General features: G+C 39.3%; 1 protein-coding gene across 3 annotated transcripts in view; it reads left to right on the forward strand.

Moving 5' to 3' along the window:
* Positions 1-14,204, forward strand: part of CC2D2A (coiled-coil and C2 domain containing 2A) — a 143,228-nt gene that overhangs the window by 62,101 nt on the left and 66,923 nt on the right. For all 3 annotated transcript variants that reach the window (XR_010111923.1, XM_055111204.3, XM_008952124.5), the window contains exons 12-14: positions 6,986-7,195; positions 8,159-8,265; positions 12,773-12,913. Coding sequence is in view for 2 of the 3 variants with exons in the window: in XM_055111204.3 (XP_054967179.1) it covers positions 6,986-7,195; positions 8,159-8,265; positions 12,773-12,913 (458 nt within the window). In the remaining variant the exon portion in view is untranslated. The remainder of the gene's footprint in view (positions 1-6,985; positions 7,196-8,158; positions 8,266-12,772; positions 12,914-14,204) is intronic.

Consider the following 14,204-nt stretch of genomic DNA (forward strand, 5'->3'; position numbering starts at 1 on the left):
ACACAGATATGACGAACACTGAATTGTGGGTTAAAGTTAGAAAACAGAAGAGTAATTAATATGGAGGGTAGGGCATGAGGGAGCCAATAGATCTCATCTGTCTCCTTTTGAAATTCTAAACTAATTTAGAAATACACTGGAATCAGAGAGGGATCCAGATATCCCTTGCACTAAGGGTAAAACCAGATGGCAGAATGCCACTTGAACCCAAGACCAGATGGTTTCCTATTCCATTTCTCACGAATTAGGTTCCCCATCTAGACATAAACTAAGCGGCTCTGGTGTATTTACCAGGTGGAATGCCAAGCAGACCATGCAGGCCAGTAAACAACCTCTCCTTGGAGACAGCTAAGACAGGACAGCTAGGGGCCACTGCTTAGCTTTGCAGGTAACCTGGACTAAGGATCTTGGGCTCCAGCTGACTCTCCAGTCAGACATGTCCTTCCTTCTCTCTTGGGAAGCAGCCAGTAGGACTGGAAGGGTGGGTAGAGAAGGACAGATGGTTTCCTTTCAATACTTTTGAGAAGCAAAATCTTCCTATCATACAAGCAGAAATAGGAAAGTCAAGAAAGAAGAGTTCTACTGACAGGGGCTTGTCATAAAGCATCACAGAGCAAAGGAAGTTAGAGAAGGAAGAAGTCCAAAGGGGCTGACATCTTCCAAGGGCATTTATTGGAGGGCTATGTTTTGAACACAACAAAACATGAAGAATGTCTTAGACTGCACAAGAAAGAAGCAAAGGGGATTAAGTTAAATGGAGGAGATATTATATCTATCTGTTATTCCATAACAGGTCACCTACTAAGTTTATTGTTGAATTGTATACCTCAGTCTTTTTTAAAAATGTAATTATTGTAACCTTCCAATTATTCAAAACACAGTGCTTTTCTTTCACAATTAACATTTTTATCATTGTATTTATTTACTTTAACCTTTTCCTTCATTTATTCAGTCTGTCTCTTGCCAAAAATAGCTTTTCCATTATTCCATGAAATAGGCTTGCCTTTAAGAAAAAAAAAATTAAATGCCTACAGCCTCTATTTTCAGTCTTATTTCCAAACAGACTTTCCACCTAGGAGTTTCTGGCATGATGCAAGAGCAAGGCAATAGGTCGGCAGGCGAAGATTGTTTTGCTCATGTACTGTTAATCCATTTTCTTTCTCCTCTCTGGCTATGCTGAAAGTGACTTAGGGACCAGAACTGGATTACAGTCTTCTTCTTAATTTGCACTTAGCAGTGTGCCTGGCACATAGAAATACCTCAATAAAAGCGCAAATTGAATGTCATTAAAATGACTTTGCTGCGTGTATTAAAAGAAATTCCTTCTTTTCTATGCCTATCTCTGACTCAGCTGTCTATCCTGCAAAATACTAGCTTTCCTTAGGTTCTGGTTTAGTCCTGGCATCCGCATAATGGAAAACCAAGTCAGAGTGCCAAATCAAAAGTTGGCAATTACAGCTAGGAGCAGGGGCTCACACCTGTAATCCCAAAGCTTTGTGAGGCTAATGTGGGAGGTTTGCTTGAGGCCATGAATTTGAGAACAGCCTGGACAACATAGTGAGACCCCCCTACCTCTACAAAAAATAAAAAGGTAACCAGACATGGTGGCACATGCCTGTGGTCCCAGCTACTCAGGAGGCTGAAGCAGGAGGATCACTTGAGCCCAGGAGCTCAAGGTTGTAGTGAGCTATTATCACACCACTGCACGCCAGCTTGGTTGACAGAGCGAGACCTTGTCTCTAAAAAATACATGCATACATGCATACATACATACATACAAGGAAAAATGTTAAGAAAACAAAAGTTGGCATTTCCTTGGGCCCTTAACAGAGCCTTGATGAATTTATGCCTCAGAGCACTTGGGCCTGATGCTAACTTCACCTGGCAGGATCGACCAACACTGATCACCCGTTTGAGTCAAGCCCAGTTGTTCTTTGGTTAGAAATACTGTGCTATTGACTCAAATGATGGATCATGCGCCCTCCTATTAGAGAATTTAAGAGTTTTATTTAGAAGGGAGTTGGTATTCAGCCCTGCCTTTTTGAATGTTTTTTTTTTTAATTACAGAGGGGGGAAAGGATAGTTTTTAAAAGTGAAATATTCTGTTCCTAATATTGTCTCAATATTAGGATGTTCTTAAATTGAGATGAGACAATTAAAGACAGAAAAATGCAAAAAGGAATTAGCTGTCATGCAAAGAAAAACTGTTAAACATCCAATAAGAAAGAATACAATTTAATACATCTTATGAAGTAATTAGTGCAAAAGTAAAAAATTAAAATGCTAGATAGGACATTGCAGGTAAAACATAAACAATATAAAATGCAGTTTGCCCAATCATGATAGCAAAGTAGGGTTAAAGTTGTTGAAAAGCAGGCCTGGCGCAGTGGCTCACACCTATAATCCCAGCATTTTGGGAGGCCGAGGTGGGCAGATCACCTGAGATCAGGAGTTCAAGACCAGCCTGGCCAACATGGTGAAACCCGTCTCTACTAAAAATACAAAAATTAGGTGGGGGTGGTGGGTGGGTGTAATCTCAGCTACTCAGGAGCCTGAGGCAGGAGATTGCTTGAACCTAGGAGGCGAAGGTTGCAGTGAGCAGAGAACATGCCATTGCACTCTAACCTGGGTGACAAGAGCAAAACTCCATCTCAAAAAAAAAAAAAAAGTTGTTGAAAAGCAGTACAAACATCCCTCTTCCTTCTCTCTCCTTCCTTTGTCCTTCCTTCCTTCCTTCCTTTTTTATTACTTCCATCCTTAACTAAAAAATACTTAACTAAAAGTCTACTATATTCTTAGCTGTGCTAAATTCTGGGAATACAGAGGGAGCAATCTTAGCTTGGCCATAAAGAGACTTTGTGCCTTGGCTGGAAAGACAGAAATGGAAGCAGGTGTTAAAGGCCCCGCAATGTGCAGGAGCCTCCCTTTTTCAGAACTGCATACCCATTGGAGGACTGTGTCATGATTCCAAGCTCCCGCAGAGGTACCACTAGATAAAACTGTCACTTTCCCATCATTGTTCTCACCAGTTTTTCACCAAAGCATTGTTAATCTGCTGCGTTCTAAGCACTTCACTACACAAGACTCTGTTGGTTGCATATGACAGAAACCCATCACAAACTAGCTTAAGCAAAGAGGGAACTTAGTGGCTCAAAAAACTGGAAAGGATCTGGGAATAAATCATAAAATGAAGGAGAACCTTTAGGAAACAAGGTCTCAGGGGCTAGGACCAGGGATTTGATGCCGGCAGGCCTCTCTTCCACCCCTCTTTTCTCTGATTCTTCTTGAATACTGGTGGGCCTCATTCTCTGCAATTGCAAGCATGACAGAATTCTCTACACATAAGGGGATGTGTCCTTTGATAGCCTAAGCTTAACAACTCCAGAAGGAAAGAATCATATTTTTCCCCACAGTTCACATTATCAATACCAAAAAATAAACTCTAGTCAGTGGCAAGTGGATCATTATCCACTAACCTCATGTCCAGAAAACATGGCATGTTTCCAGAAGACGGGAAAGGAGAAATCTTCCCAGGGAAGACCAGAATAATAATTCTAGAATCTACTGCAGGCTCTGAGGTGGACCCAGACTTTGTTGCTATTATTTTTTCAGGGCAAATGTAGAAACTTGTATTTTAAACTTACCAATGATTATTAATTTTCTGTACATTTTTGTTTGTTTGTTTTGAGACAGAGCCTCGCTCTGTTGCCCAGGCTGGAGTGCAGTGGTGTAATCTCAGCTCACTGCAACCTCCGCCTCCTGGGTTCAAGCAGTTCTCTGCCTCAACCTCCCGAGTAGCTGGGATTATAGGCACCCGCCACCAAACCCGGCTAACTTTTGTATTTTTAGTAGAGATGGGATTTCACCATCTTGGCCAGGCTGGTCTTGAATTCCTGACCTCGTGATCCACCCACCTTGGCCTCCCAAAGGGCTGGGATTACAGGCATGAGCCACTGCACTCGGCCTTCTGTAAAATTTTTAATTTTTTTTTTTTTTTTTTTTTTTTTGAGATGGAGTCTCACTCTGCTGCCCAGGCTGGAGTGCAGTGGCGCAATCTTGGCTCACTGCAAGCTCCGCCTCCCGGGTTCACGCCATTCTCCTGCCTCAGCCTCCCAAGTAGCTGGGACTACAGGTGCCCGCCACCATGCTCAGCTAATTTTTTTGTATTTTCAGTAGAGACGGGGTTTCACCGTGTTAGCCAAGATGGTCTCGATCTCCTGACCTCGTGATCTGCCCACCTTGGCCTCCCAAAGTGCTGGGATTACAGGCGTGAGCCACCGCACCCGGCTTTAATTTTTTTTTCTCCTTTGGTATGCATCTCTGCACATGGTGAGAACATCAATAGATAATCCATATTCATCACCTCTTAGCATTTCAGTTTTCAGTTGAAGACTAAAAAATCAAATCAATTTTAAAGTTAAAATATACTCTAAATATTATCCCTCCTTGGGAGTAATTGTTGCTATTGTGTTTATGATAGTTGTCAATAAATAAGAAAGGAAAACAGATGCAACAAAAAGAAAGACAAGGAACTAGGTGTCTTTCTCCCTAATAGGAAGAGAGTTGGGGTCTTTTGATCCAGTTAGCCCAATGACTACTAAGTGTCCTGAAACACTTTTACACTTGCTTGAGCTGAGTCTAAGGCAGAGACCACTAGCAGGTTTTGGAACTTAGGCTAATGCAGATTTGTGGAAGGAGATGCAAAGTACAGGTGACCTAAGTTGCATTACAAGTAAATAGAACCACTCTACCCACGTTATTTACTCATACCAAGAAGCGTACAAGATGGAACCTGAGAGCCACACCCTGAGTGATCTCATAACTCTGGAACCCCATAGGTAAGAGGCAAGGCAAAGCAAGAATGAGCAGCTGCAAAGCAATTAGAGAGGAATTTTCCATTATGTCTGTGGTTTGAAGTCTAGTTGTACATGTATTTGTGAGGTGGAAATTTTTAATTAATCCAGGTAATCTGGGTTATAAAACACAGAGTGGTCACATGGAGATTAAAAACTTCTAATACTAATGCAGTTTATAATTGAATACTTATACCTGAATGAAAGAGAAAAAAAAATGGCCCTCCATTGTTGCAGTCTGAAGTGTAGGGATATTAATGACCAGATCTGATCTCTGAAAGGCCACCCAGGGCTTTCATAAGATACAAAAGACCAGTGGAAGCTGATCCATGTCCCAGTGGTTTTTCCTTCTATAAATCCAAGCGAAGATTCTTGAAAGAAATTGTTGTTACTGTGTTCATAATAGTTCTTGATATATAAGAAAGGGAACAGATACAACAAAGAGAAAAGGAACTAGAGGTCTTTCTCTCTAATAGTATGGGAGTTGTGGTCTTTTGGGCAGTCTAGCCCAGTGGCTGCAAGGAGTCCTGGAAGCTTTTTATACTTGGTTGGGCTAAGCAAAAAGCAGAGACCACCAGCAATTATTGGAATGTGGGGTAATGCAGATTTGGGAAATACAGCATATTCCAGAAAGTACTGCAATATAGTCAATTCATCCTGATTTGAGCCTAAAATATTTGTAAGCACATTCCAGTTTTACAAGGGCATTTTTAAAATAAAACAATCTGTTCAAATCTTATAATCATAGGACTCTAATGCTGGAATCCCCTCTTCTGGGCTGGGCTTCCTACCTCCCTCTGCACATCCCAGACTTCATGCTTTTAGATCCTAGGGCTGTCTTCCCTTCTAAATTGATTGCTGCTTGAAGACAGGCTGTATCACACTGTAGACATCCATTAATCTTTGTTGAGTAAATGAGATGATGTGTGTGAAATGCCTGATATGATACCTAGTGATCTACAAAATGCTAATTTAATCTTTTTCCTTAGCCTCCTATTTCTACACATGAAAAATTAGAGGCCCAGAGATGTATAGTGACTTGCCCAAGGTCTCAGAGCAAGTTCAAGGTAGAGCCAGGCCTAGAATCCAAGTCTCCTAGCCCAGATCTAGCATCTTTACATAACACCATGCAAAAGAATTAAATGAAGAGTTTGCTGAACATGTTACCCATAATTTAGGGAGAATAAAAGCTTCCTTTCTGATTAGAATTTTTACACTTTTCCTTTAAGCTCATGATTTGTAAATAATTCACTTATGCCACATTATCATTATCATACATTATCATTTTCTAGATAAATAGCTCATCTCTGCAAAAAGGAAGGATCAAGTGATGTCTCAACCACCATATCCTTACTGTAGTCAGTCTTTATAATGAGAAAAAATAAAGGCACAAAATCAAAGATGTCTCCTCTCCACCCTTGAGCTCCCATCCACAGTAGCTGTAGTAATCAAAGTAAATATCTTGAGGATTTTAAGGAAGAAAAGCAAAGAGATGTATCTGATACATTATATACCAAACGATCCAAGACATTCCTATTGGAGACTTCTGTTTCTGTTTTCTACACACTTGGCTCAGCTGCACAGCCCCCACTCTTATTTTGCAAACCAACATCCCTCCTCCCCATGAAGACTGAGTGCCAGCATGATGCTCAGTTAGGTAGATGTCCCTTGCTGCTATCTACAAAATGAAGCCTTCTCCACATGTTTTAAAATGTAAATACATGGGTTATGTCCAGGATCCAAATAATGATCGGTTTGAACTAGAATCTATGCTCCTCCCAGTAAAAGAATTTCAAGGTCACCAGCTACAAAACCCAGGATTCCAAGAAACAAGGTAGTCTGCATGAAAAAGATTAGAACTACAACTTAGGCAAGTAATGAAACCTAAAAGACTTAGGAAAGCAAGATTGAAATGGTTTCTTTTCTAACTCCCAGTCTTTCATTTTGCTGTTCAAATATTCAAAAAAGAGCTGGCCTCTAAAACCTGGAAATAAGTAATCAAGCATTTTTCACCTGACTAGTCCAGGATAGGAGGTATTTTGCATCTGACCGTTTTCCCATTGTGGATTAGAGAATCATTATCTAGTAAGTGCTTTAACTGTGTTCTGTCTACACTCTGCTTTCCTTGGCAGGCAGTAAAATACGTTCACAGTAGTCAGCATGTGATCAGATCTGGAGACCCTCCTGGAAATTTCCAACTGGACATTGATATTTCAGGGTTAATCTTCACTCATCATCCCTGTTTTAGCCGAGAGCATGTTTTGGCAGCCAAGCTGGCCCAGTTATATGACCAGTACCTTGCAAGACACCAGAGAAACAAGGCGAAATTTCTTACTGATAAGGTACATGTGATTTCTTCCATAATGATTGTCAATGGAGTTGGTTCTTCCAATGAGCCCAAACAATGAAAATTTCTAACAGCAAAATGTTCATGCCCCTCTTTCACATGTTTCCTCGGTTTAGGATGTGTGATACATTATCCAGCTAGAGACAAAAGGGAAAGATAGAGTTGGTATACATGTGATGTGTACAAATTTATTGGCACACACTCGCCCTAAACAGAAGACTTTCTGTAAACAGTACAGCACCCACCAGAAGTGGGTGTTAGGTGGAAGATATGTGGCTATTACTTGCTTCCGTGATCTCAGAACCTGAGAAAATTGGTGGCTTGAGAATATCTGTCCTTAGAAACATTCTCATCTTGATATTTATTACCCCATCGTGTAGCACTTAAACACAAGTCAGTGTTTCAACTGATGCTCAAAGGAATGGCTAAGCATTTGGATTTATTCCCAATGTGACACTATCCCATGGGATTTTTGTGGGTAATTTTGACTATAGGCAATTTTGGTCTCACGCCCTGACTTTAAAACCTTACTGCCCAAAGAAGAGATAACTTCACAATATCTCGTTTTACGAGTCTGTAATTTTATAGTTTCTTTATATCACAAGAATACCATCGTATGTCCTGGACCCAGACAAACATGCTTTTAGCTTTGGAAGAAAACTTGGTTCTAAGATATACACATAAAAGTAATATTTTCATAAGCAGCTTGATTTTCTGGGCCATGGAACAAGGATGGACATACACTATGCTTTACTAATCCAGCTTCTTCAAGAACAGATGAAACAGTTCTCCATCATAATTCATTTATGTGAAAGTCTGGAGACAGCCAGATGCTTGAACATCCATTCCATTCACAGACTGATGGCACCATTTTGCCCAGGAGAAGTGGGTGGGTCCAGTTGCACTGCAGTAGGGAATAGAGTTTGTAACCCAAAACTTGTATCCATGTCGTTTTAAGCTCCAAGCTTTAAGAAATGCTGTTCAGACTGGCCTTGATCCAGAAAAACCTCATCAGTCTCTCGATACCATCCAAAAAACCATCAATGAGTATAAATCTGAAATTCGGTGAGTAAAGTTTGTTAAGTGTAACTACTTTTTTTTCCTGTTAGATGTGCACTTGTTAGAGTTTATTTTTCCAGATACTTTTTCTGAATGCAATGAATACATGTGAAATTATGCCATATAAAACAATCAAATACATCTATCATATTAACACAGTATTTGAAGTCCAATAATGTGAATGAGGATGTAAGGAAATGGTCACTCTGCAGGTGTAAGGGAAAAGTGCTACAGCTACCGCTTCCGAGAGCAGCTTGGCCCCAACTCATAGAATGTTGAAGAAGCTCATCAGTTTGGACCCAGCAATTCTGATTCAGATACAAGATGTTCTTTAAGGAGCTATGTGTGCATATGTACATGGGGACATGTGCAAAGATATGCACAGCATCATTCAAGAGTAAGACAGACTGGACACTGTGGCTCATGCCTGTAATCCCAGCACTTTGGGATGCCAAGGTGAGGACAGTTTGAAGCCAGGAGTTTGAGACTAGCCTGTACAAAAAGTTTAAAAAATTAGCTGAGTATAGTAGTATGTGCATGTAGTCCCAACTACTCGGAAGGCTGAGGAAGGAGGATCGCTTGAGCCCAAGAGTTTGAGGCTGCAGTGAGCTAGGATTGCACCATTGCACTCCAGCCTGGGTAACAGAGTGAGACCTTGACTCAAAAAAAAAAAAAAAAAAAAAGAAAAAAGGAAGCCATTAGAAATAACCCAGTAGCAGAGTAAACCCATCTTGGTATAGGCTTACAGTGAATTTCTGTACCACAGTTAAAATGACTGACTCATATCTGCAGGTATCAACATGGATAAGGAATCATATCATGTATACCATTCTGCAACTTGCTTCTTTATATACAATGCATCTTAGACATTTTCCTGTTACAGTGCATGTAGATTTATATCATGCTTTAAAGGCTGGCATTATGTAGATTTATTGTAGTTTGTATAATTCTCAACTGATATGCATTTGCATTTCTATTCTATTTTTTATTATTTAAATTCTACTGTAATTAAAATTCCTAAATATTATATTTGTGTACCTGTATGAGTACTTCCACAGAACAAATCCTTAGAACAGGAAATAATAAATCGAGGCATTTCTTTTTTTTTCTTTTTTTTTTTTTTTTAGGTATATCTCTCCATTTATTTATTTAGGTCTTTTTATTTATTTATTTATTTTTTAATTTTATTTTTTTAAATTATATTATTATTATATTTTAAGTTTTAGGGTACATGTGCACAACGTGCAGGTTTGTTACATACGCATTTCTTTTTTATTTTTATTTTTATTTTTTGAGACGGAGTCTCACTCTGTCGCCCAGGCTGGAGTGCTGTGGTGCGATTTCGGCTCACTGCAAGCTCCGCCTCCCGGGTTCACGCCATTCTCCTGCCTCAGCCTCCCGAGTAGCTGGGACTACAGGCGCCCGCCACTACGCCAGGCTAATTTTTTGTATTTTTAATAGAGACGCGTTTCACCGCATTAGCCAAGATGGTCTAGATCTCCTGACCTCGTGATCTGCCCGCCTTGGCCTCCCAAAGTGCTGGGATTACAGGCGTGAGCCACCGCGCCCGGCCAGAGGCATTTCAATGTATACTTTTCTTTTTACAATTTAGCTATGAGTTGGAAATTCTTCCAGCAAAGTAGAAATTAGTGAAGTTTGTAACCTATAATTGCAAAAATATGCAGTATATTTTTAAATTAAAATTATTTTTTATAGTAAAAGGAAAACATATTGCAGTCTCCTTGTGAGAATAATTTTTGTTTTGGCATACATTAAGAAAAAAGTGACAAAAAGCTATTCTGAAAGCAATTGTGATTTCATATGGAACTGTCTTTATTGGTCACTATTTGAAAAACATCAGAAATACGTGTGAGATCTAGAGACAATGCCCAGCAGAGTCATGGACAGCAGACCCATTACAATAATTCTGTGCCCTTGGAGATGAAAGTCTTTGAGATTTAGCATTTCTGACCCAGTAAAAGAGATTTCCATCCCTTGCTGACTTTTCACTAGGTGGTAAAACAATTTCTAAGCAGATGATCTATTGCTGGATGTTTCATCACATGGATCCATTTCCTCAAGCCCCCTGGGATCTGATCAGCCACCCCCGAGAACTCCCCACCTCAAGCATCTGCTGAGCCCTCCACTGGTGCAGTTAACCCCGGCCAGCACCATAAAGCATTTTCCATTTTATTTTCCATAGCGGCATCATGACTACATTCCTTATCCTCTGAACGGAAACCAGAGGACAAACCAATGCACAGAAGGAAGAAAACATGAATGGTCATGCAGCATAGGAATATTTTACTTAACCTCTCTGTAGGGTCTTTGCCCTCAGATGTGCTCAGTCTTGAACACATAAAAATTCTATGACCCCAAGTCCCCATCCAGCTACCACTTTATCTCTATATTTCCTTTAACAGCCAAACACCAGGAAAACATTTGCTATTCATACTATCTCCGCTCTCTCCCATTTCCAAACCATCCTATCTCCCTCCTGTGCCCAACTTTCCTCTGAAGCAAATCTTGCCACAGCCCTTGGGGACCTCCACCTGGGAAAGTGGAATGGAACCTCTCAGCCTGCTCAGTGCTTGAACGCAGACACCATCCCCACGCATTGCCTGTCAGGACAGCCTGCATCTCCACACACCACCCTCTCCTGGGTGTCCTCGTCCCTTTCCAGCCATTTGTCCTTCTCATCATTCTTTGACCATCATTCTCCTCTGTCCAGCTTATACATGTTCCGAGTCTCAGGTGTTATTGTTGTTTTCTTTTTACCCCCTTTTTTAAATTGCATTTTCTCCTGAAATGAATCCACTTTGTGGCTTTAAACATCACCCAGATGCCAGTGGCTCCCAAAGTTTCATTTCTGAGCAGGAGTCCAGTGCACCATCCAGACCCCATCGATATCAGATTTCAGAAGACTGTTCCTGACTCCCTAATCAAAATTGCCTTTCCCTCTTCCTCCCCAGCTCTGGTCACAAATTTTAATTAAATATTATTTTGTAATTTTCTGCTTCTTTAGCTCGTATGCAAATTTTTCTTGCTAAGAGCTCTTTTTAGCATTTCTGGGAAACTATCTTTTTTTTAGATACTAAAAAAGAAAGTAGAAAATATATCAGAAAGCCTGAAGATGTCATGTAACTCAGTAAAATAATTTTATATTGTGGTTTTTAAAACTGAAGCAGGGGTGATAACAGCTAAAGGCATAGGAAACGAACTGACCACCTGATGGTGACAGATAATATTTGTGGGCCTCTTACTTGGTATCGGGCAAGGTTCTAAGCACATTATGCGGATTAGCTCATTAACTCCTCCCAGCAACCCAGTGCAGTCAACTCCTACCATACCCATTTTACAGATGTGAGCCGGCAAAGGGAAGTAGCTTACCCAATCCAGCTAGTAAATAGTAGAGCCAAGATTCAAACCTGGGTAGTCTGGTTGCAACAACTGCACCCTTAACCACAATGCTTTACTGGTCCTCAAAGAGAATGTTTCTTATTCTAGTTTGTTGCTTTTTTGCTTTTCTAAGGGCTTCAGAAAGTCCTAGATCTTGACTACCTAACCACTATCATTTTCTGCCATCTTCCTTTTCTACAGCTACCAGTTGATCTACTAGAAACCTAGACCCCCTTATTTCTCTGTACCACTAAGTCATCACACGTACAACCTCCAGACTTAGGCCTGCCTTCTGGAGGTCATGAGGTGCTAATTTGTGAAATGCTACATCCTTGGTTCCTCATGATACTTTCTTAGACAAACCTCACACTGATATCGTTTATGTATGTGTCCGTCCCCTGAGCTAAACTATAAACTCCCTGAGGATGGAGATATGGAGATATCTTCTGTCTCTTAGACACTTCTAAATCCCCTGGAATGACTCATGGCACTTGTTCAAAAATTTAGTAATTGTCTCATTATGCAACAAAATGCATTTGGTATCTAAACATGGCTATCATTTGTAAAAAGAACTTAAAGTAAGGTATTAAATAAAGATGAAAGCATTTTCAAATGATGCCTCTTCAGATCAAGCCAAAAATATTGGTACTGGTAATCTAGTGAATATTGAAAATCTCCAAGGCATGCAATAACAATACTTCATCTTCTCAGTGTGGAACTTGTGATTTGTGTTAACACGGGAAGACTTTACATATATTTGTTGCTAACTAGGACAGCAGCATACTTTGCTGTGTTTATAATAATTTAGTCCATGAGAACTGCCTTTGTTTTCTTACCTTCAAAGGTGACTATTTGTTGAAGGATGCATAGTTTTAATACGAATTTTTTAAGTACTTAAAGTCAGATCTGCCTAAAGAGAACAAAATCAAGTAAATCTCTCAAGACAGGTTGACATCCTATTGTGTTTACATTCACATTTGTATTTAGTTTTCTGTACTTGTTTCAAAATACGGTAGCTATCAAATTGAATATACAATCACTGTAGCATTATTAATTTCTTTTGCAAACACACCTGACTTTTTAATATATACTCATGTGTTATTATATCTTGCAGACAAACAAGAAAATTCCGTGATGCTGAACAAGAAAAAGATAGAACATTGCTTAAGACCATCATAAAAGTTTGGAAAGAGATGAAATCCCTTCGAGAGTTCCAGAGATTTACAAATACTCCCTTGAAACTTGTTTTGAGAAAGTAGGCTTTTTTGAAAAATTATTTTATTGGGCTATATCATACATTAAGAAAAATGTATAAAACATGGATACAGTTTTAAAAGTAATTACAAACAAATATGCATGTAACCACTTCCCAGGTTAAGAAATAGAACATTGCGTACCTGAGCAGCCCCTCCCAAATAGCATTCTCCTCAATCCCCAAAATAACAACTACCTGGACTTTTGTGATCTTTGTTTTCTTGCTTTTATACTTTTGCCAACTATGTGCAATCTCTAAGAATATATAGTTTAATATTGCCTGTATTTGACTTATACATAACTGAAAGTATGTTGTGTGTATTCTTTAGGGAATACATACATGCTTCTTTTCTTCAGTACTGTGTTTGTGAGATTCATCTACTTGACAGCACATAGCTGTAGTTAGATTTCTTTGCTTTATAATACTTCATTATATGAATATAGCCAAACTTGTCCATTTCTGTTGATGGGCATTTGAGTTTATTCCATTTTCAACTGTTACAGAAACCACTTCTGTACTTTTGGCATTTTTGTACTTGTCTTTTAGGGTACATGTGCCCAAGATTTCATTTCAACTTTACATTGCTGATTCCAAACATATTCCAGAAGTTGTGCTGATTCATGCCTTCATGGGGGTTCTCGTAGGTGCTTATCACCCATATCATGCCTATCACTTGGTGGTGTTAATTAACATTTTGCCGACCTGCTGACATGTTTTAATTTATATTTTCCTGACTATTCATGAAGGTGAGCATTTTTTCATACGTGCATTGACTATTTGGATTTCCTCTTTTGTGAAGTGTCTCTTCAAGGCTTTGGTCACTTTTTGGACTGGATTATTTATCTTGTTATCTTTTTTGGTAATTTGTAGGCATTCTGCATATAACATGGGAATTTGTTAGTGGTGTGTATTGCAGATATCCTCTCCTACTCATTAGTTGTCTTTTTACTCTCTTTTTGTTGCTTTTTGATGGATACAAATTCTTAACTTTAAAAAGATAAAATACATTAGTTTTTTCTTTTACTGTTGGTGCTTTTTAAATGCTTCCCCTGAGTCATATAGATATTCTATGATATTGTCTCCTATAACCTTTATAATTTTAGCTTTCACATTTCATCTTTATTTGGAATTGACCTTCATTTGTGGTGTGGAGAAAGTAAGCTTTGATAATATTTCTGCTACCTAATTCACTAGACTTTTATATATGCTTAAGAGTACAGCTTATCACAACAAGAGCATCTATGTTGCTGGTGTTGGTCCCTTTCTGATTGTTTCACCTGGATAAGTGTTG

The sequence above is a fragment of the Pan paniscus genome, chromosome 3, assembly GCF_029289425.2.
Source record: "Pan paniscus chromosome 3, NHGRI_mPanPan1-v2.0_pri, whole genome shotgun sequence".
In the NCBI taxonomy this organism is placed as follows: domain Eukaryota; kingdom Metazoa; phylum Chordata; class Mammalia; order Primates; family Hominidae; genus Pan; species Pan paniscus.